At 42.1% G+C, this 21,704-nt stretch overlaps 1 protein-coding gene across 3 annotated transcripts; it reads right to left on the bottom strand.

Annotated features, from left to right (window-relative positions):
* Nucleotides 1-8,127: 8,127 nt before the first annotated feature.
* On the bottom strand, nt 8,128-18,333 carry LOC147874654 (ribosomal protein S6 kinase alpha-5-like). Of its 3 annotated transcripts, none has more exons than XM_087344511.1 (11): nt 18,075-18,333; nt 16,041-16,178; nt 15,576-15,698; nt 14,103-14,321; nt 13,777-13,892; nt 13,256-13,366; nt 12,481-12,561; nt 11,904-12,010; nt 11,352-11,502; nt 10,964-11,075; nt 8,128-10,381 (listed from the first exon to the last, which is right to left on the bottom strand). In XM_087344511.1, the coding sequence occupies exons 2-11, from the start codon at nt 16,093-16,095 to the stop codon at nt 10,143-10,145; spliced, it is 1,314 nt and encodes a 437-aa protein (XP_087200637.1). In that variant the 5' UTR covers nt 16,096-16,178; nt 18,075-18,333; the 3' UTR covers nt 8,128-10,142. The 3 variants fall into 3 exon arrangements, with proteins under 3 accessions (XP_087200637.1, XP_087200635.1, XP_087200636.1); XM_087344509.1 differs by having other exon boundaries at nt 8,231-10,381; nt 15,576-15,701; nt 18,075-18,332; XM_087344510.1 differs by having other exon boundaries at nt 8,233-10,378; nt 15,576-15,701; nt 18,075-18,330.
* Nucleotides 18,334-21,704: the final 3,371 nt, after the last annotated feature.

The following is a 21,704-nucleotide window of genomic DNA, read 5'->3' on the forward strand; positions in this document are numbered from 1 at the left end:
TTTCGTCTGATTTCTTTCTCTTCTGTTTTTGTTAAATACGTTTTTCTACTTTTGTCAATGTATGTCTTCCTTAGCTTTTCTTTATTTCTTAAATATGTCTGATGTTTTAGTTCTTTACATCGCTGTTCAGAGGTCAACAGTTCTTGGTCAGTCAATTCTACGTCAAACCCCACCCTTTCAAATCTTCGGAGCTCCTAGGGGGGAGGTTGGTCAAGTTTGTAAGATGCAACCAATCTTGTGTAAGAAACTAAATTAACCCCCCGAATGGAGGGTTAAAACACTTGACCAACTTCGGGGGGGGATTGCGTTTTAAAATCTTAAGTAACACACTAAACTAACCCCCCCTTCGAGGGGGGGTTCGTTTAGTGTCTCATTCAAGTGTTTTAACCCTTGAGTAAGAAATTAAACTACCCCCCGGATGGGGGTTAAGACACTTGACCAACCACCCTCCGGGGTGGTGGTAAACTATTTAAAACGCAACCAACCCCCCTTCAGAGGGGTTGGTTGCGTTTCAAAATCTTAAGGAAGACAGTAAACTATCCCTCCTCATTCATGTGTTTTAACCCTTGAGTAAGAAACTAAACTAACCCCCCGAATAGGGGTTAAAACACTTGACGAACCCCCTCTCCGGGGGGTTTGGTTGCGTTTCAAATTCTAAACTAACCCCCCTTCGGAAGGGTTAGTTTATGTCTCATTCAAGTTTACGTCGCTATTCAGAGGCCAACTGTTCTTGTTCAGTCAACTTTTTACGTCCAGCCCCACCCTTGCAAATCTTCGTCTCAAAATCGATCATAATCATAATATATCGAATGAGTATCACTTTACCTTGTTGGAATAGGTACTTCAAATACTTGATAACGTCTTCTTTCACTTTCCTGATGTTTTAGGACAACTGTCAGAAAATTATCAATAATGCGATTCCACGTGCTTCTTCTGGAGTAGTGATAATGCGACTGGCTCGGTAGGTAAGCGTTATTTGTTTACTCGGCATTGTTGTGTTGTATTCGGCATTGTTGTGTTCCACAACAATGCCGAGTTTGTTTATAGTTGACATTGTTGATGACGTAATTTATTGACGACAACGAGGAATCACAAATTTTTATAAGGAAAAAAAGATACAGGAATACTAAAAAAATTACTCCAAGTTATAATTTGGTTACATTCCATCATAAATGTAAAAAGTCAACAATTTATATTAAATATTTTCTCTGTAAGAAGGAAATCGATTTAAAACTACTGAAAAGAGGCTTGGGGTATATTTTTAAATTTGATTTCCCCTATTTTAAAAACAACGTCGTGTTTTAAAGACGATTTTTAGGGTCCTGGGCGCTGTAGAGCCCATCGCCCCTGGGCGAGAGAAAAATGTTTCCTTCCTTCGAATCCCGGCTGAGAAGTTTTCTGTTCTTCGGACAGAGGCGAATGGCGCTAAGGCAAATTTTGTTTGTTCCTGGGAAGGGATTTCATTGGCTAAGATCACAAACCCGAAAACTGTCCTCAGATCGAGAAGATGAATTTGTATTTGCCGTTAGTAAATACCGCAGAGTCTGGTGGTCACGTGTAAACTCGAGATTGGGGGTTGACGTGTTCCTTCACTCGTTCGCTTTCGGCCCGTGGAGGAAAAACGTGGCGTGATTGTTCGTTTTGACCAATGAGCGAACACAGGAAGGTCGGAACTCTGGGAAAAGTGTCCTGAGTTCGATTTCCTTCGAGGGCGGTTCCTTTAGCTCCGAAACTAAGCGAGACAGACAACGGAGCCAGGATAAGATTTTGTTATTCGCTTCGAAGTGGAGACTACGGAAACTAAGGCCTCGACACTGAGTTCGACTCCCGACGAGGACGGTTTCTGTTGACGGGAACTCAACCGAGACAGACGAACGACGTCAAAGCAAAATTCTTTCGTTTCGGAGAGGAAATTACGGGGTCTAAGGTCACAGACACGAATACAGTCCTCGGTTCGAGCCTTTCTCTTAAGGCGTTGGTTTCTGAGGTAATTTCTTCGGGCGTATTAAACGATACTCGTTTACTGATTAGGTCTATAAGCTACCAGATGTCTCAAAATTAAGGTGCTGATATTTTGTTGTTATAATAAATCATATTTCTAACATCGCGTCTCACATCTCAGTTGCTGCGATAATCCCCGACGAACTACGTGGTCGCTGCACGCCGATGAACTTTGATAGAGAATTTTGCTTCTCAAGAAATGAAAACGCGAAATATGACAACACATTAATTCTGCTTGTAAATTGAATAATATTAATCGGACAAAATTTCTACTTTAAACCTATCAGAGGAGAAGCAGGGAACGGGAATCGAACTGTGGGACAATCAGCAGAGGACAGGAGCTCGCCACGGAGGTACTATCCGCCTTGAAAATATTAGTTTTAATAATTCGGTGTAGCAGTGTGCATTCTTCTACCTGGTAATCACTTTATTGGCAAATTCTTTCTTTCTGTGTAGTTACAGGATTCCCTCACCAAAATTTCTTCATTCCTTCTGAGGATTCTGACCCGCGAGTGTTGCGTTGTTGTCAGTTGTGGTTTGGCTGTTTATAGTCGTGTAAGGATTCGATCCGTCCCTCGCTCTGAATCGGCTGTTCGTTGAAGTGTTTTGTTTTAATTGTCTTCTTATCAAGAACGAATTAATGATTCTGCTTCTTTCGATCTGGGGTAAGTAATTGTTTGCTTTGAATTGAATTGATAAGAAGATATTTACAGGGAAGTCAGCTGAGTTTATCCAAACAAAATTCTTCTTAACTTACTGGGAAATACAATTACTAAATCAGCGATCAGAATAAACTTCCAAGTTGACAAGGCGAATAATTCTGTTCACTGGGTGCAGTAATTTATCTGTCGCGAATTTAAATGTAGTGTGAAATATTAACTTCTGGAATGGACGTTGCAGAAATTTATTTTTGTGTCTGTGTTCAGTGTATTAAGCTTTTTAATGAAGACACCTTTAGATATTAATTGTTTATTTATTATAAATTAAGTTGGGATTTTATGAGAATGTACTTGAATCAGATTTATAATGTTATTGTAAGTTTTATGCGATAAGAAGGTGGAAGGGCACGACTGCACTGACCAAAAGTCGACAAACCCTAAAGCTGCCGTTCTTATGGAGACTCCGCTCCAGGTGGTGAAGTTATTTCCTGTTTTTTTAATTAACAGTACTGCCACTCTAAAGGATACACGTTGCACCAGTGCGTCATGCTGTCAGTTCCCCGTTACCTGAAGACAGTCACTGACGCCAAAGCGTGTTGTAATGACAACAAATAATTATTCTTTAATTGAAGCTTAAATTTTTATAAATCCAATGGGCAACAACAACAACAAAGAGAAATGAGGTCCATGACGAAATTAGGAGTAGAATTCATTCGGAAAACGCTCGATTGTATTCACTACCCAAAATACTGAAGATCAGGATATATAAAACAGTGATTTTGTATGGTTGTAAAACATGGTCTCTTACCTTGAAGGAAGAACGTAGATTACAAGCGTTTGAAAACTTGCTCCGATGGACTGGTCGTGTAGCGCGCATGGGGGGTAGGCAAGGTGTGCATGCAGATTTATGGTAAGGAATCCTTATGGAAAAGACCACCGGAGAGACCAAGAAGGAGATGGGAGGGTAACGTCGAGACGGATCTTTGGGAGTTGGGCTGTGACGATGGCTAATGGATGGAGCTGGCTCAGGATCGTGGTCGGTGGCGGTCTTTGGTGTTGTCGGTGTTGGACCTATGGGTTCTGCTACCAGGGAGGGAGTTAGTTGGTTAGTTAGCTTTACTTACAAGGTTTTTACGAGGCATGCGGGGAATGTAGTACACAAGGGAAAAATGGAGAAATGAGTATAGAATTTTAGTCGGAAGACCTAAAGTAAAATACCACCAGGGTGGATAATATTAAAAAGCATCTTAAGAGACGTAGAATGCCAGGGTGTGGACTGCATTTATCTGGGTCAAGTTGTGAGAGTGGGAGGAGCTGTTATGAACAGGGAAATTAATCTACGTATCCATAAAAGACGTTTAATTTATTTCCCGAATTAATTATTATTAATTGTCAAAAAAGGCTCTTCTTACTACTTTTTTTTTAAGTGTTCTGTCTGACGACAGGTCCATATGAACAGGATCCTTCGATCCTTTTCTCGGACTAGGACCTGTTCATATACGTTCTTGGCAGATGATCCAGAAGTGGTTTGCCATTGCCTTCTTCTGTGTGTGAATGGAGTAATTGTTGGGATGCCACGGAGGAAAACTCCGTGTTGCCTAGACCACGGCCTTGTCCAACAAGAATTAAAAATTCGGGCACCGCCGGAAATCGAACCCGAGACCCCAGGCTTACAAGGCCAGCGTTCTAACCGATAGACCACCGTGGTGTTTCTTAATTAGGTACGTCGGTATTTTCTCATAAACTGAGCTTGTAAGATCGCGATTAATCTTACGTCCGCATTTATCAGTTTTCCGGTTGAGAAAATTAATAAACATGGCTCCGGGGCGTCTGATTCTGAACAGACGTTTGCTGCCATTTTATTTACTTTAATTAATTTATTTCAGCGTATCTCAACTTCAAATGGTCTTCCACCGTTTGCAAACGCGTAAACTTACGTCACTGCAATCGTGTTTACGAAAATTGCAGTTTGTGAGTGATTTTGGTACACTTAACCTCTTCTTCAGTTCATGTTGAGGTCAACCATTTTTATATTTAAAAGAATGGTAAAGACCTTTCTTTTTCTTATACATTTACTATATTCACAATTTTTTAATATATTTATTTGGATTTTTCTCGTGCGAGTGTTTTGTAACCACATCAGCATCAATTAGATATTAACCATTTATAGCTTAAAGTCGCCTAAATATTTTTGAACATTCGGTGGTAAATCAAAGAAGACAACTCAGCCATTACAAGGGTTAATGTTTTTGAAGTATTTAATCGCTGTTTACACTGCAGAACTCCGAATTGTTTATTTCTAAAGCAACTAGGTCTGTTCCGTTGCGCTACATGGCGTAATGATACTTCAATTAACAAAGTTGACGTGCTTTGTGTGTTATCTACTCAGCTTCGATGCTGGGAGTGCCGTGGATAAAACGCGTTAAACGGACGTCTATCTAACGCTGGATGCGTCTTTTAAATGAGGTGACTATTATGCAGAAATTATGCAGTGATGGTGAGTGTTAATTTGATTTTGCGTATTCAAATGACTTGTGTCTTTGCCGTCAGCACGGAATAATTAGTCTGTAGTACCATGATGATTCTGTAATTGTAAGTGAAATATTTATTAAAGTTTTGAATTTAGATCTTGGCGTTCGTAGTGGCAAGTCAGATAATCATTATTTTATTACGGTCATTAAATAGGACTAATTGTTTACACGCAAGCCGACTCCAGTGAGAAGTTAGCAGAACACTGAGCTAAGTTTTCATACTTGTATGATAAAATAAAAACTAAAAATTGCTTGCATCATCACAACCTCAAATCCTCCATAGAACGAAATACGACTGGTAATAAGACAAACGCGGAGGGCTGCGTTGTTAAACTGCGGGCCAGATTAAGCGTGTCGTACATATAATCAAAAAGTGATTACGATTTTGAGACTTTTGGGTAGTTTTGGATCTCCTATTCAGAGGCTGAAGTTTCGGTCATGTAGCGTAAGTAGCAGCGATCATCTGTTATCTTGAGAATGTTGAAATAAAAAATGATCCCCCACGCCAGAATATTACTGCTAAATGTTTTGCTACACATACTCGTGTATTTGCGATACCCCAAGTTAAAACATTCTCTCTTCCTGTTCTTTTCGAAGTGTGCGTTTACGAGTAGCGAGTGACACGCCCACTGCCTCTGCACAATTTCTAATCAATCCTTATTTGTCCGCAAGAGATAAGGTCAAATCCACGATTATAATCAATATTAAAATTTTCATCGATTTGTGATTGCATCACACGTTCAGTGAGTAGGAAAAGAAGTTGAAATCCACACTGAATTAGTCAATAAAAATGTATTATTTTCGATTCAGATTTCAGGATTAAATTTTCAATGGTACAAGGGTTTAAGTCGAATAATATCTAACTCAACGATTTATGTAATTTCTAGAGAAAACCGGTTAGTATTTTAACTATCACGAATTCGCCTGCATTCTTTGGAGCCTCGTACCACCACCACGAAAGCTTCAACAGCTCTTTGGCTGTCGAACAGATCGAGAATTCAACCAAACACAAGCTGAGACGTAATATCAAAATGGCCGAATGAAGCCCCCAACTTACGTAAAGACTGCGTACATACGCGCTGTACCGGAGCAGGAGAGAGACAACCGGAAAAAACCTCAACTTGTCCGTAGGAAACAAGTTTCGCGGAGCATGCTGGGAAAGGCAAAGATGATAAACTCATCCAACGCGCGTCGGCAGAGATGACTAAGGGGCAGATAAAATTATACGTCCAGTAATAAAACACTAAAAGCGAAAATATTACCAGCAGCGAAAACTCAATGATTTAATCGAATGAAACCAAATCGCGGGACGGAGGGTCAGCCTCAGACCGTAAATGGTCGTAGAGAATTAAAAAAAGCTCAAAAGATGTAAAATAAATGGCAGCGTCCTCTGTGCGGGAACATCGGGACCCACCTCAAGCGCCGTCCGGCACAGAGGGCGCAAGAGGTTATTATCTGCTTTAAGAGATTTGTTTTAAGTTCCTAAGACCACTCGGCCGCTGGGGTTGAGCCCCCCTGTCGGTATTAGTCCATGTCAATTACTGCGCTTTCGCTGCTGGTACTATTTTCGAATTTTAAGTGGTCTTATCATTATACCTAATCTTATTATGCTCTTGCTATATCCTGTAGACAAGATCTGTTGTCGAAAGAGTTGGACGACTCGCCACGCCCACGAGGTCCTGATTTCCGTAGCTTGCAAGCGCAAAGCCAACGAGTTGGACTCGTCCGACTCGGGCGGTTCGTTGGAACCCGCCACCAGGCACCCGTCTCCCGGGCCATTGTCCGGAGCCGGGTCCGCGCATTTGCTCGCTCAAGGAACGGCCTGGGCCTCCACCCTTCGCAGGGAGGTTTTTTGGGTTGGGCCGCCCTGGGTTAGGGCCGCCCTGGGGTTGGGCCGCCCTGGGGTTGGGCCGCCCTGGCGTTGGGCCGCCCTGGCGTTGGGCCGCCCTGGCGTTGGGCCGCCCTGGCGTTGGGCCGCCCTGGCGTTGGGCCGCCCTGGCGTTGGGCCGCCCTGGCGTTGGGCCGCCCTGGCGTTGGGCCGCCCTGGCGTTGGGCCGCCCTGGCGTTGGGCCGCCCTGGCGTTGGGCCGCCCTGGCGTTGGGCCGCCCTGGCGTTGGGCCGCCCTGGCGTTGGGCCGCCCTGGCGTTGGGCCGCCCTGGCGTTGGGCCGCCCTGGCGTTGGGCCGCCCTGGCGTTGGGCCGCCCTGGCGTTGGGCCGCCCTGGCGTTGGGCCGCCCTGGCGTTGGGCCGCCCTGGCGTTGGGCCGCCCTGGCGTTGGGCCGCCCTGGCGTTGGGCCGCCCTGGCGTTGGGCCGCCCTGGCGTTGGGCCGCCCTGGCGTTGGGCCGCCCTGGCGTTGGGCCGCCCTGGCGTTGGGCCGCCCTGGCGTTGGGCCGCCCTGGCGTTGGGCCGCCCTGGCGTTGGGCCGCCCTGGCGTTGGGCCGCCCTGGCGTTGGGCCGCCCTGGGGTTGGGCCGCACAGATCGCCGTCGGACTGTCTGAAGTACTGCGTCTCTGACGAAAGCCGTCTCCGAAGAAAAGCGGTCTGTGCCTCACACTGTGAGGCATTCGCCGAGGTTGGCATGCATCCCTTGGTGAGAGTTTTGAATTTTTTTTAAAATTTTCAAAATTTTCGAAAAATCAAAAAACGATGGAAATTGTCTGAAAAGCGCACGAAACCCAAAAATTTTGAAATTTCTTTACAAATTTTTAAATTGGAGTTTTTCAAATTTTTTTGCTTTTGTGCGCTTTTTGGACAATTTCCGACGTTTTTGATTTTTCGAAAATTTTGAAAAAATTTCAAAATTTTCTAAAAATCAAAAAACGCTGCAAATTGTCTGAAACGCGGACAAATCCGAAAAATTTGAAATTTGTTTAAAAATTTGGAAGTGGAATTTTTCAAAAATTTCTGGTTTTTTTAGCTTTTTGGACAATTTACGTTTTTCGATTTTTCTTAAATTTTGAAAAGATTTCAAAATTTCTTTCAAAATTCACCCTACCTGATGCCATGCAGGACAGATCGCCGTCGGAATGTGTGTCTGACGAACGTGGTCTGTGCCTCAGACGGTCTTCTATAAGCCGAGGTGCTGGATGCAACACGTAAGACAGATACCGAGACGGGCAGGGACAGGGTCGGCCCGACATCGAGCCCTGCATAGGCCGGTTTTGCAGGAACCGAGGCAGTCAGCAATCGGAAAGGATCGAGGCCGAGTCCGGCAGAGACATAATGAGGCATTCGCCGAGGTTGGCATTTATATTTTAAAATAATTCGACAGTTCCAATTACATGTCAATTCTACTTTCAGCTCTTATTTCCATGACTTTGTCCTTCCTATCGAAAAGCAATGACAAGGTTCAGAAATATTGGTGGCCGAGAAATAGACATCCTGAACCGAATAAACTTGTCAATGTTGCTCTCGAAGTACCTGCTACATAGGTCACAGTCAAGACAGGTTATTCTACGAGATGTTCTAACTGTGAGATGTTGCAAAATGTGCGACAGAAAGCAGCAGAGAGACACGGATCGAGGCCGAGTCCGGCAGAGACAGGGTGAGGCATTCGCCGAGGTTGGCATGCATCTCTTGGTGAGAGTTTTGAATTTTTTTTCTAAATTTTCAAAATTTTCAAAAAATCAAAAAACGCTGGAAATTGTCTGAAAAGTTCACAAAACCCAAAATTTTTGAAATTTTCGAAAAAAATTTGAAAGTGGAATTTTTAAAAAATTTGGTTTTGTGCGCTTTTTGGACAATTTCCAGCGGTTTTTGATTTTTCGAAAATTTTGAAAAAATTCCAAAATTTCGAAATTTGCAAAATTTTCGAAAATGAAAAAACGCTGGAAATTGTTTGAAAAGCGCACAAAACCCAAAAATTTTGATTTTTTTTTAAAACATTTTGAAAGTGGAATTTTTCACAATTTTTTGTTTTGTGCGCTCTTTGGACAATTTCCAGCAATTTTTGATTTTCCGAAAATTTTGAAAAAACTTCAAAATTTCTTTCAAATTTCACCCCACCTGATGCCATGCAGGACAGATCGCCGTCGGACTGTGTCTGATGTACTGTCTCTGACGAACGCGGTCTGTGCCTCACACGGTCTCTTATGTGCCGTCTCCTATAAGCCGAGTTTCGGGATGCAACACGTAAGGCAGATTTCGAGACTGGCAGGGACACAGTCGGCAACACATCTAACCCTGCATAGGCCGGTTGTGCAGAAACCGAGGCAGTCAGCAATCGGAGAGAATCGAGGCCGAGTCCGGCACAGACATAGTGAGGCATTCGCCGAGGTTGGCATGCATCCCTTGGTGAGAGTTTTGAAGAAATTTTCAAAATTTTCGAAAAATCATGCCGAGTAAACAGATGACGTTTCCTAGGTAACCATTGCTGTCGATTTGTTGATATTGACCTTACAAATTCTTCTGACCCGTCTTCCGAATGACCTTCATAGACGATTTGCTCTACTTGTTTGAAAATCCGACTGACATCAGTAAGCAAAACAGGATCTTTGTTAAAGACGTCGATGCTCCTACAGACTGCATTGGTACCAGAAACGCATCTGTCAGATGGACCGGCCTTGAAATTGCGTTTTTCAATAAAGGTAGAGTAGCCCCTGATAGACCTACTGGGTATGCAGACACTAACTACATCAAAAACAGATGAACAACTAATTTTCCCTTTAAAAACATTAACGAGGATCATAAATATTTTGTTTCCGCAGAAATGCTGGAAATGTCTCTTGTCCGCTGATCGACAAAGGGATTTGTTCCATTGGAATCAGTAAGTCAGTCTGACGCTGCTGGTCGTGCGAGTTGTATGCAGCCACGTATATACTTTATACAGCACGCCAATGAATTAAATTGGTCTAATCCATCAGGATCTCATAACGCACCAAACTAATGGCGTCTGGCTCAATGTGAATTCAAATTTAGATCAGACAAGTAGTGAAATCGTTACCGCATTTTATCAGTCTCCTTCTGCAATTTCGTGGCCGTCATTTGGGAGGTCGACCTCCGACGTAGGTGATCGTGGTCTCTTCATTGGCCTCCCGTCGTCTTCCGAGCTGCTCAACTTCCTCTTTTTTGACGGAGTCTTCCTGACAACCGCAGGTGTTCCTTGCCCTGCAGGAATCTCTGTCGTTCGTGTATCGCTCATAATCTCTTCTGAAGAGGATTCCGTCGTTTGTAAATCGGTCAAAACCTCTGCTGAAGAGAAATACACGACATATTCAGTCTGTGCTCCTGTAACGGACACAGCGATTCTCGACACTTGAACACGTCTGCTCCAGTATATTTTCTGCTGATAAATACTCTCACATTCTCTGGAGACTGCAACTACTATTCAATGTTTTAAAAATTAAAGCTGTGCATAATTCTCCCCATAAAGTCGCCTTTCTTGTTACTTCTGAGCAGTTTTATAAACTGATTCGAGTGAATGTGGGGCAGAAGGCAATTCCTGGACCACATTTTAACTAATTATGTGACCTGGGACAACAGTTTCTGCAAGCAGATGAAGCAATTGGGTGGAAAAGGAATCTCACATCATCAGAGTTGCCTCTGTACCAAAGTTTCGGAAGAATGTATTGATACCATCTTCAGCGATGGCGATGGAGGCAGTATGTTCCTCCGGAACGCAGAAATGTATTTACCTTTGCACATGGCGTTACAACGCAGAGGACCAACGTCAACATGTCGTGTCACTTTCTGGGCACATTGAAATCAAACTCGTTTAGGGAAACACGAGGTATAAAAAGTTGGTTTCTTCTGAAATTACGTCAAGTATCTCACCTGAGGATGAAGTGTCACTATCCTGGGATGACGGATTTTGATTATCCTTGTCCAAGTCCGGCACAAACGGAGCTATCGCGGCTTTTCGTTCTGTATCAGCCCAGTTGATGTTCTGTGGGATGAAACACGAGCATAAACCGTGATTGCAGAGCGAACGTCTGGCTGGCAAGGCACAACTGGGAGCATCTCATATGAACAGACACTTCAGTTATTTGGAAATCTAAGGCTTGCGGTGAGAGGTTTTTTTTCTCTAAATCGTCATCTGTCAATGATTTATGCATTCTCTTACTAACTTGTTACTCTGAACTCTTGAAGCAACTTCTTAACACAAGTCAATGACACAGTTCAGAACTGAAACATTTAGAACAGACACGGTGACAGAACTCACGTTGAAGAATCGGTGCCCCTTGATGTCAACGGCTCCGTTCCCGCCTGCACCTAGACGGTTCTCTGGTCTTTTAGCTAATAATCGTAGGACGAAATCTCTCGCCTCAGCGGAAAACTCTTTTGGGATCTTCGGCTCCCGCCTCAGAATTCGTCTGCAATGGGAGAAAGGAACGCCATTCTTGTATTTGTAATCAGAAAACTTCATATTAAATACGCATCCATAATTAGTGTGTTTAAAGTCTCTTGCTTCTATTATAAGAAACCTCATCAGTGGCTCTTTTACACGGAAATCTCTGGAGCGGGTAACACCACAGACGTTTAAGATGGATCATCTATAAGGACGCACTCAGCTTCTCAACATTTCGAACCCTTTACTTCCCTGTCCCTCACAGTCAATTTGAGCCCTGTACAATCGTCAGATTTTAAATGGTTTTGGTCACCAGGAATTTTTTCCTGACTGCAATTCGTTCCCTGCCCTAAGGTTTATTTAGCGACAAACGTCTTTCGAGAGAAACGTGTTTAAAGGAGCTTGTACGTCACAAACTGAACTCACTTGAAAAGGTTCTTGCATTCGTCACTCTCATCACCGTCTTTTTCAAACGGTGTGGTTCCTTTTAGCATCTGATACACGATGATGCCTAGACTCCACCAATCAACCACCTGCAACAAAAACAGGTGAAATCAGTCACTTTTCATTTCTAAAGACTTCTACATGCCCACAAGAATTTAAGGGCGACAAAATTTTTGCGGGATCTATAAGGTGTTGTTAATTTATTGCGTTAAGGTTTTATATATTAATTCTCAATTCATCTGGCAAATGTGTGTCGGTCGGCGCAAAGTTATCTGCCCCAAATACAGACGAAAGATTCTGACGCCTATAACGTGCGCCGACTATTTATCTTTAAATGATGTTTTGAGCAGTTGGAAAACACACGCAGACTTTAAAATATTTCTTCGTCGTTGGCCCCTCCTGGAGGTAGAAGACCATCTCATCCCGCATGAAATTTGTACTTATGCATCCGTACCCTCACATTGCGACGGCTAATTTGTTTACGTTAATATAACTGTTGGTTCAGTCACAGGAAACAGTGAAATCCTCGTTGTCAGATTGCCATTGCGTAAGAAATTACCTTGGTATGTCCTTTGCATTTGATCACCTCAGGAGCCATGTAATGGGGAGTGCCATAGAAGTTGGAATGTGCAATATTAGGCTGTCGATAGAAACAATATTTTACATAAGTGTGAGAGTATTATGACACACAAAACAACTAGTGACTAACTTTCTGGTAGTGAGGCTCAGAACTCTTAATATCGCTAATTCCAAAGACCACCACTGGACGCAGCGCCCTTTTCCTCCTGCTCTCAATATCAATTCTTTTTCTTATATTCCTCTTAACTCTGTCCCTCGATGTTCTTCCTCGTCTTCTGAATTGGCCCTTTCGAAGGGGTTTGTCCCACGAAGACTTATCCACAAAGTTTCTCATAAAATAACATCTAAATTAGTCCTCTCTGTACCTCATACAGCTTTGTTTCCATTAGAGTTTATCTTCTAACACCGGTAATTTCTGTTTGTATTTCTTTATGGTAAAAATCCCGAAAGAATTGCAAACAGTTGCGCTACAGTTGAAATGGTTCTGTGCTTCTGAGTTCAGCTCCTAAACTTCGGAGCGCGTCCGATGCATGTTGGTTGCACTTTCCGTTAAATATTGATACAAGACACAAAATCTGATTCGGATGAAGCGATTTTAACAACTGAGAGACGTACAACCTTTACGATTCTTGTATTCTGGCGCCCGTCAGACAAAGCGTACTGACGGTGGTCCACGCAGCTGCTGCATTGACGGCCTACGTTTCCCCGTAGCTGGACTAAGCAACAAATGGGCCTCAGGTGGAGATTAAATTTACCTTCTGATCAGGGTGGATCATTTTACAGAGGCCGTAGTCAGCGATTCTCAAGTGGCCGCTGGAGTCTCTGAGGATGTTTGCGGGTTTGAGGTCTCGGTGGATGACGTGTATCTGTAAAAAACAAAACAAAAATTAACAAATTGCTTCTGTTCTGTTGTGTTTCCGTACTTATTGTGGCTGTGAGATGCACAACCCAGCAGTTTGCTTTTGTGCTCCACAACTCTTGTTATTTATTAAGTTATGACTAAGCTCATGAGTCAGGAAGTTTCAAGTCACTGGGTCTGAAAGCGGCGGAGGGGGAGGATTAGGGACAGGAACCCTGTGACCTTAACAAATGACCTTTTCTAACACAACTCATAAAAAATAATTATTTCTTTACTCAATGAAAACAATCATGATTTTCGAAACTGTTGGCTGTCATTTTCGACCCGACACAGAAATGGGCTATCTGAACGTGCAAAGAAACAAACAAATACTGTATTTGTTATTCAGTTCATTGGCGAGGGCTGCAGTGCGCCTACCTTGTGCAGGTGATCGATACCGAGGACGATCTCCGATGTGTAGAATTTGACATCGCCCTCAGGAAATTTCTGTTTCTTGTCCAGAAGGTCATGTAAGTCTCCACCTTCCAGATAATCTGTGAACACGTTAAAAACAATAATTTCCAGACCTCGTTATTTTAAGGACCATCAGCGAATAGTAGTGTATTGCATATTAAATTCGACAAAATGTAATTGTAAAGTGTAGCTCTAAACGTAGTTACAGACTTCAGTTCGTTGCCATTCAGGACCCAAACACTCAGTCGCGGTTCTGTCCCAAACATGAGAGCAGTTCTTTATGTACTCACCCATCACCAAGTGCAGATGAGATTGCGTGATGAAGGTGTAGTGCGACTTAACCAAGAACGGGCTGTCGCCTACCTCCGCTAACACGCGGCACTCCATCATCGTCAGCCACAAATAATCTCTGTCGGCAGTGATTTTCTTCAGTTTCATTGATTTCATCGCGTAGAGTTTTCCCTCGTTGAAGCCTCTAATCTGCTTGACCAAGCGAACTTTCCCGAAACCTGTAAAATTTCATCTGTGTTACTAATTCATACCCTTTCAACAAACGGTTCTCACGTAGAAAACAATATCCTCATACAGATTACGAGTCAGTACAATTTCTATGCTGCGTCTACACTTCTTGGGTGAAAAAGAATTTTTCAGTATATTCTGTAGTCAGTTTAAAAAAAACACTAGAATCACTTGCAGTAAGCGCAGAAGTTTTCGTAGTTTCTAATTATTGGAGCACATAATTTCAAGTAAGGGATATGAATAGCCCTACTAATTGAGAGTAACATAATAAAACATTATTTAATCTTATTACAGGTGTTCCATAATTAAACTTTTCGTTATAATACTTCTTCGAAGGGTTGATTGACCAAGTCACACGAGCTCAATGCCCGAATTCATTACTCTGGCGGGACAGTCAGCAGTGTTAAACTCAGCAAAACAGTGTAAATTGGCGAGAAACTACACTTCAGAATGTTGTCCTGTCAGCCTCTACCCGCAAATTTCACCCTCGACTGAGTTGCAGTGCCCGGAGGTAGCGGTCAGATGCTCGTCTCCTCATTGTCTGCTGCTTAAGAATTGCGTTACAAAAAGTCCACGGAGATGGCAAAAGATTCAATGCGGTTCCGTCGATGTTAAGAAGTCTTCTACCCTGTTAGGAACTGGACCTAGCGTCACACAGAGGATCGGTAAGGAGATGTGACGACAACGAGGCAGCATTAGTAACAGCTCCGATTTGCCGATGTACTTTGCTCGGAAGGCGTTCAATAACTTGTCAGCCATCAGAGGAAAACGTAAAAAGAAATCAGTTTTGTTGCTGATACATTTTCGTTGTCTTACAGAAGGGATAAATAAATCCTGAGTTATTTTAAATTATCTTCCACTTCTAGATACAAGGAAATATCGCAAGATGATTAAGATGCGTTAATTCCGTGGTCCTCGGAACTTTGATAGCGACGGGGATCTGAGTTGTGCTCAGACAGTTGTTACTAATTGCTATTCTTATACAGCGAAATAATTTATAACTGATGTTCAGTATCTTAAATTTTTCTGTAGTCACGTGCCTATAAAAATTGTGACTGATTCAAAAATGGGGATGGGCTCCACTTTCCTTGCTTCTGCTGATACTACTACTACTAATAATAATAATAACAATAATAACTTTACTGCTATTCTGCTGTAAAAGCTGACCATGAAGGTTCGAGTAACCAGGGTCGCATTCTATAAGAAGAAAGATCGTCTCAGAATTAAGAGAAACCTCCACTTACCTCCTTTTCCTAGAACCCTCCCGCGTTTAAAATAGTCTAGACTGAGGCTGCGAGGAAGGCAAATGGTTGGATTTGCCTCAGGATTCTGTCCGGTGGCACGCTGTGGTGTTGATGGACCTGCAGCTTCTGATACAAGGAGTTAGTTAGTTAGTTAGTAAAATAAACCATGAAATTCCCCATCGTGCTTTGTTATAGTTATGGAAGAACCAGTGAGTGCCAATTCTCATGGCGGGCTGTTTCCTGATATGCAAAGTTATCGTCTTCAAAAGAAACATGTCGGCTGATTCAAATACTGCCAACAAACATAGCAAATTGTCTAATGTTATTGTTGTCTCCAGCACGCAGAGCATCTACGTTACGCTACAATCCTAAAATATAAACCTAACAAATTTCCAATATATTATAGTTAGAACTTTTGATTTAGAAAGGTCACATCGAAGGCAAAACCTAACTTTGAATACTAACCGGATTGACTGCCGGAGGTCACGTTCCTGTCCATCTCTGGTTGCTTGTCAGTCATCGAACTCAGAACAGGTTCCACAATGTCCCTGATTTAAATTCTTCGTCTGTTGACAAAAAAAAATCGGGATTCTCCTCAGGCACCTGTAGTCAAAAAAGGTGTATCCTGTTACCTTCCAACATTATAATAGCATCGGCGCTCTTTTAAATCCAACACGAAATTCGGAACACACGAAATACAAATTTATACTACGTACTCTACATTGTTCGAAATAACGGCACTGAGGCATTCTTTACATGCGCCATTTTTCGGCGAAGGAAGCTTTATGGCCAACCCTGTGCCCCATATTTTGTAGCATATACGAGAAGGTAATGATTTCTCCTGGGTTGTCTCTCCAGGAATAAGATATTTTTATGTATTACTCATCCTTGGACGCAGTAGCGTATTTGAATTTTCGACAATCCTGAGCGCACGACCAACCTGACCATTCCCTCGTTAGTGCGAGTAAGAGTGTAATAAATTACTTGACTAAGATAAGTAATTTTGACAACAAACCCTCTTTCAGACCACAGACCAATCGTTCAGTTCACTGCTGTTTAACTGGATGGTGTATTCGGACGCCTGAACATTTTTAAAATGCACAGTCAGACTTGTGAATCTTTACTTTGAACCTTTCGTAAGGTCGTATGATACTCTTTTCCCCACGTAGATTCACTAAACGATTATTAATATTGAATGAAAAACAAATTGAAAACATTAGTATTCAATGACAAATGTGTAATGAATACATATTTAGTGTTAGAGACTACAATCTCTTCTTATAGTCACCGCGGCTAAGAAACCTCGAAACTTTTCAGGGACATTTCGGAAACCAGGGGACAAGAAACATTTTGAGAGGCGTTGCATTACAGGTCTCTGTTCCACCGATCGATTTGGTTTGCGTAGGTAATATTTCCCCAACCTGTAGCTCGCGGGCAACGCCTAAGCAATTCCACGCGTTTCCTGGCAAACTACGAAAGAGACTTAAGTCACTTCTTTATTCTCGAGTGACTCTGACTTAAGTCCCTATCAGGCGTTTAGCTTAGCCGGAACTCAGATAACTTTGTTGTTGATGGCCGACGTGTGTGGTTGCTTAAAAATTACACACAAACTCTCAAAATACCACAGACAATCACAAATGCAAAATCAAATAATAATATTAAAAATAAATAGGAAACCTCTGTCTCACCCTTTCTGAAGAAGAACAGACCTCGATGTCCACAGGAGCAAAATTTTAATCAGAAATTGAATAGAAAGAATGCAGGACACTGTCACGAAATTGTTGATGATTCACAGAAGATGAATACACGAGTTATTTTCAAAGGTTTTCACGAAATTATCTAGACCACGATCCACTTCAACAACAACCGATTCACAAGGCAATCCTTTCCAAAGAAACGAATCCCGATTGTAGACCGCAATTTATACCAGTACTGGGGGGTTGGTTGCGTTTTGAAATCTTAAGTAAAACACTAAACTAACCCCCCTTCGGAAGGGTTAGTTTATGTCTCATTCAAGTGTTTTAACCCTTGAGTAAGAAACTAAACTGACTCTCACCCCCCGAATGGGGGGTTAAAACACTTGACTAACTCCCCCTTCGGGGGGGGGGGTTGGATACGTTTAAAAATCTTGAGTAAGACACCAAACTAACCCCCTTCGGGATGTTAATTTAGTGTTGGGAGGTGTGGCGTACTCCTGTAATCCAGCTACTTGGAGGCTACGTGTTGCTCCACAACAATGCCGTGTATAAACAAATAAAAGGTGATATTGTTGATGACGTCATTTTTTGAAGACAACGACGGCTAATCCTTTCGGAGAGCTTCCTGTAATCTGATGTTTTAGTTCTTTACGTCGCTGATCAGAGGCCAACTCTTCTTGGTCAGTCAACTTTCTACGTCCAACCCCACCCTTGCAAATCTTCGTCTTAAAATCGATCATAATAATTTTCGCAATCGTAATATACCGAGTATATATGAGTAGTATTATGAGTATCACTTTACCTTATTGAAGTTGATGGATTTGGTACTTCAAATAGTTGATAACGTCTTCTTTCACTTTTCTGATGTTTTAGGCCAAATGTCAGTCAATTTTTAATAATGCGACGTGCTGCTTCTGGAGCAGTGATAATGCGACTGGCTTGGTAGTGAAGCGTTATTTGTTTACTCGGCATTGTTGTGTTGTACTCGGCATTGTTGTGGAACACAACAATGTCGAGTAAACAAATATCTGTTGACATTGTTGATGACGTAATTTATTGACGACAACGAGGAATCACAAATTTTTATAGTAAAAAAAAAAGACAACAAATCCGACGTAAAATATGACGCAAGAATCAGTAAAGGAGTGCAATAAGGTTCATTCAGGCTATTATACTGCGTGTATAAGAAATAGAAAATGAAACTTATGGCATGCTCTGTCTAGATTGTTGCACGTGTTCAATCCCTTTTCTTACATTGTTGAACGCGCAGGTGTATTTTTAGATACAGGAATACTAAAAAAATTACTCCAAGTTATAATTTGGTTACATTCCATCATAATTGTAAAAAGTCAATAATTTATATTAAATATTTTCTCTGTAAGAAGGAAATCGATTTAAAACTACTGAAAAGAGGCTTGGGGTATATTTTTAAATTTGATTTCCCCTATTTTAAAAACAACGTCGTGTTTTAAAGACGATTTTTAGGGTCCTGGGCGCTGTTGAGCCCATCGCCCTTGGGCGAGAAAAAATGTTTCCTTCCTTCGAATCCCGGCTGAGAAGTTTTCTGTTCTTCGGACAGAGGCGAATGGCGCTAAGGCAAATTTTGTTTGTTCCTGGGAAGGGATCTCATTGGCTAAGATCACAAACCCGAAAACTGTCCTCAGATCGAGAAGATGAATTTGTATTTGCCGTTAGTAAATACCGCAGAGTCTGGTGGTCACGTGTAAACTCGAGATTGGGGGTTGACGTGTTCCTTCACTCGTTCGCTTTCGGCCCGTGGAGGAAAAACGTGGCGTGATTGTTCGTTTTGACCAATGAGCGAACACAGGAAGGTCGGAACTCTGGGAAAAGTGTCCTGAGTTCGATTTCCTTCGAGGGCGGTTCCTTTAGCTCCGAAACTAAGCGAGACAGACAACGGAGCCAGGATAAGATTTTGTTATTTGATTCGAAGTGGAGACTACGGAAACTAAGGCCTCGACACTGAGTTCGACTCCCGACGAGGACGGTTTCTGTTGACGGGAACTCAACCGAGACAGACGAACGACGTCAAAGCAAAATTCTTTCGTTTCGGAGAGGAAATTACGGGGTCTAAGGTCACAGACACGAATACAGTCCTCGGTTCGAGCCTTTCTCTTAAGGCGTTGGTTTCTGAGGTAATTTCTTCGGGCGTATTAAACGATACTCGTTTACTGATTAGGTCTATAAGCTACCAGATGTCTCAAAATTAAGGTGCTGATATTTTGTTGTTATAATAAATCATATTTCTAACATCGCGTCTCACATCTCAGTTGCTGCGATAATCCCCAACGAACTACGTGGTCGCTGCACGCCGATGAACTTTGATAGAGAATTTTGCTTCTCAAGAAATGAAAACGCGAAATATGACAACACATTAATTCTGCTTGTAAATTGAATAATATTAATCGGACAAAATTTCTACTTTAAACCTATCAGAGGAGAAGCAGGGAACGGGAATCGAACTGTGGGACAATCAGCAGAGGACAGGAGCTCGCCACGGAGGTACTATCCGCCTTGAAAATATTAGTTTTAATAATTCGGTGTAGCAGTGTGCATTCTTCTACCTGGTAATCACTTTATTGGCAAATTCTTTCTCTCTGTGTAGTTACAGGATTCCCTCACCAAAATTTCTTCATTCCTTCTGAGGATTCTGACCCGCGAGTGTTGCGTTGTTGTCAGTTGTGGTTTGGCTGTTTATAGTCGTGTAAGGATTCGATCCGTCCCTCGCTCTGAATCGGCTGTTCGTTGAAGTGTTTTGTTTTAATTGTCTTCTTATCAAGAACGAATTAATGATTCTGCTTCTTTCGATCTGGGGTAAGTAATTGTTTGCTTTGAATTGAATTGATAAGAAGATATTTACAGGGAAGTCAGCTGAGTTTATCCAAACAAAATTCTTCTTAACTTACTGGGAAATACAATTACTAAATCAGCGATCAGAATAAACTTCCAAGTTGACAAGGCGAATAATTCTGTTCACTGGGTGCAGTAATTTATCTGTCGCGAATTTAAATGTAGTGTGAAATATTAACTTCTGGAATGGACGTTGCAGAAATTTATTTTTGTGTCTGTGTTCAGTGTATTAAGCTTTTTAATGAAGACACCTTTAGATATTAATTGTTTATTTATTATAAATTTAGTTGGGATTTTATGAGAATGTACTTGAATCAGATTTATAATGTTATTGTAAGTTTTATGCGATAAGAAGGTGGAAGGGCACGACTGCACTGACCAAAAGTCGACAAACCCTAAAGCTGCCGTTCTTATGGAGACTCCGCTCCAGGTGGTGAAGTTATTTCCTGTTTTTTTTAATTAACAGTACTGCCACTCTAAAGGATACACGTTGCACCAGTGCGTCATGCTGTCAGTTCCCCGTTACCTGAAGACAGTCACTGACGCCAAAGCGTGTTGTAATGACAACAAATAATTATTCTTTAATTGAAGCTTAAATTTTTATAAATCCAATGGGCAACAACAACAACAAAGAGAAATGAGGTCCATGACGAAATTAGGAGTAGAATTCATTCGGAAAACGCTCGATTGTATTCACTACCCAAAATACTGAAGATCAGGATATATAAAACAGTGATTTTGTATGGTTGTAAAACATGGTCTCTTACCTTGAAGGAAGAACGTAGATTACAAGCGTTTGAAAACTTGCTCCGATGGACTGGTCGTGTAGCGCGCATGGGGGGTAGGCAAGGTGTGCATGCAGATTTATGTTAAGGAATCCTTATGGAAAAGACCACCGGAGAGACCAAGAAGGAGATGGGAGGGTAACGTCGAGACGGATCTTTGGGAGTTGGGCTGTGACGATGGCTAATGGATGGAGCTGGCTCAGGATCGTGGTCGGTGGCGGTCTTTGGTGTTGTCGGTGTTGGACCTATGGGTTCTGCTACCAGGGAGGGAGTTAGTTGGTTAGTTAGCTTTACTTACAAGGTTTTTACGAGGCATGCGGGGAATGTAGTACACAAGGGAAAAATGGAGAAATGAGTATAGAATTTTAGTCGGAAGACCTAAAGTAAAATACCACCAGGGTGGATAATATTAAAAAGCATCTTAAAAGACGTAGAATGCCAGGGTGTGGACTGCATTTATCTGGGTCACGTTGTGAGAGTGGGAGGAGCTGTTATGAACAGGGAAATTAATCTACGTATCCATAAAAGACGTTTAATTTATTTACCGGATTAATTATTATTAATTGTCAAAAAAGGCTCTTCTTACTACTTTTTTTTTAAGTGTTCTGTCTGACGACAGGTCCATATGAACAGGATCCTTCGATCCTTTTCTCGGACTGGGACCTGTTCATATACGTTCTTGGCAGATAATCCAGAAGTGGTTTGTCATTGCCTTCTTCTGTGTGTGAATGGAGAAATTGTTGGGATGCCACGGAGGAAAACTCCGTGTTGCCTAGACC

The sequence above is a fragment of the Zootermopsis nevadensis genome, unplaced genomic scaffold, assembly GCF_977971745.1.
Source record: "Zootermopsis nevadensis isolate Lab colony 2312 unplaced genomic scaffold, Znev_1.0 Znev_ptg000007l, whole genome shotgun sequence".
In the NCBI taxonomy this organism is placed as follows: Eukaryota; Metazoa; Arthropoda; class Insecta; order Blattodea; family Termopsidae; genus Zootermopsis; species Zootermopsis nevadensis.

Bases quoted from the DNA above. Each gene is read 5' to 3' on its own strand.
- LOC147874654 (XM_087344509.1), bottom strand. From the start codon at position 16,095: ATGACTGACAAGCAACCAGAGATGGACAGGAACGTGACCTCCGGCAGT. The intron at 13,367-13,776 runs GTAGGCGCACTG...TGTTTTTTACAG, and splicing joins GTATCGATCACCTGCACAAG to ATACACGTCATCCACCGAGA. The intron at 12,011-12,480 runs GTAATTTCTTAC...TTTTTGTTGCAG, and splicing joins AATGCAAAGGACATACCAAG to GTGGTTGATTGGTGGAGTCT.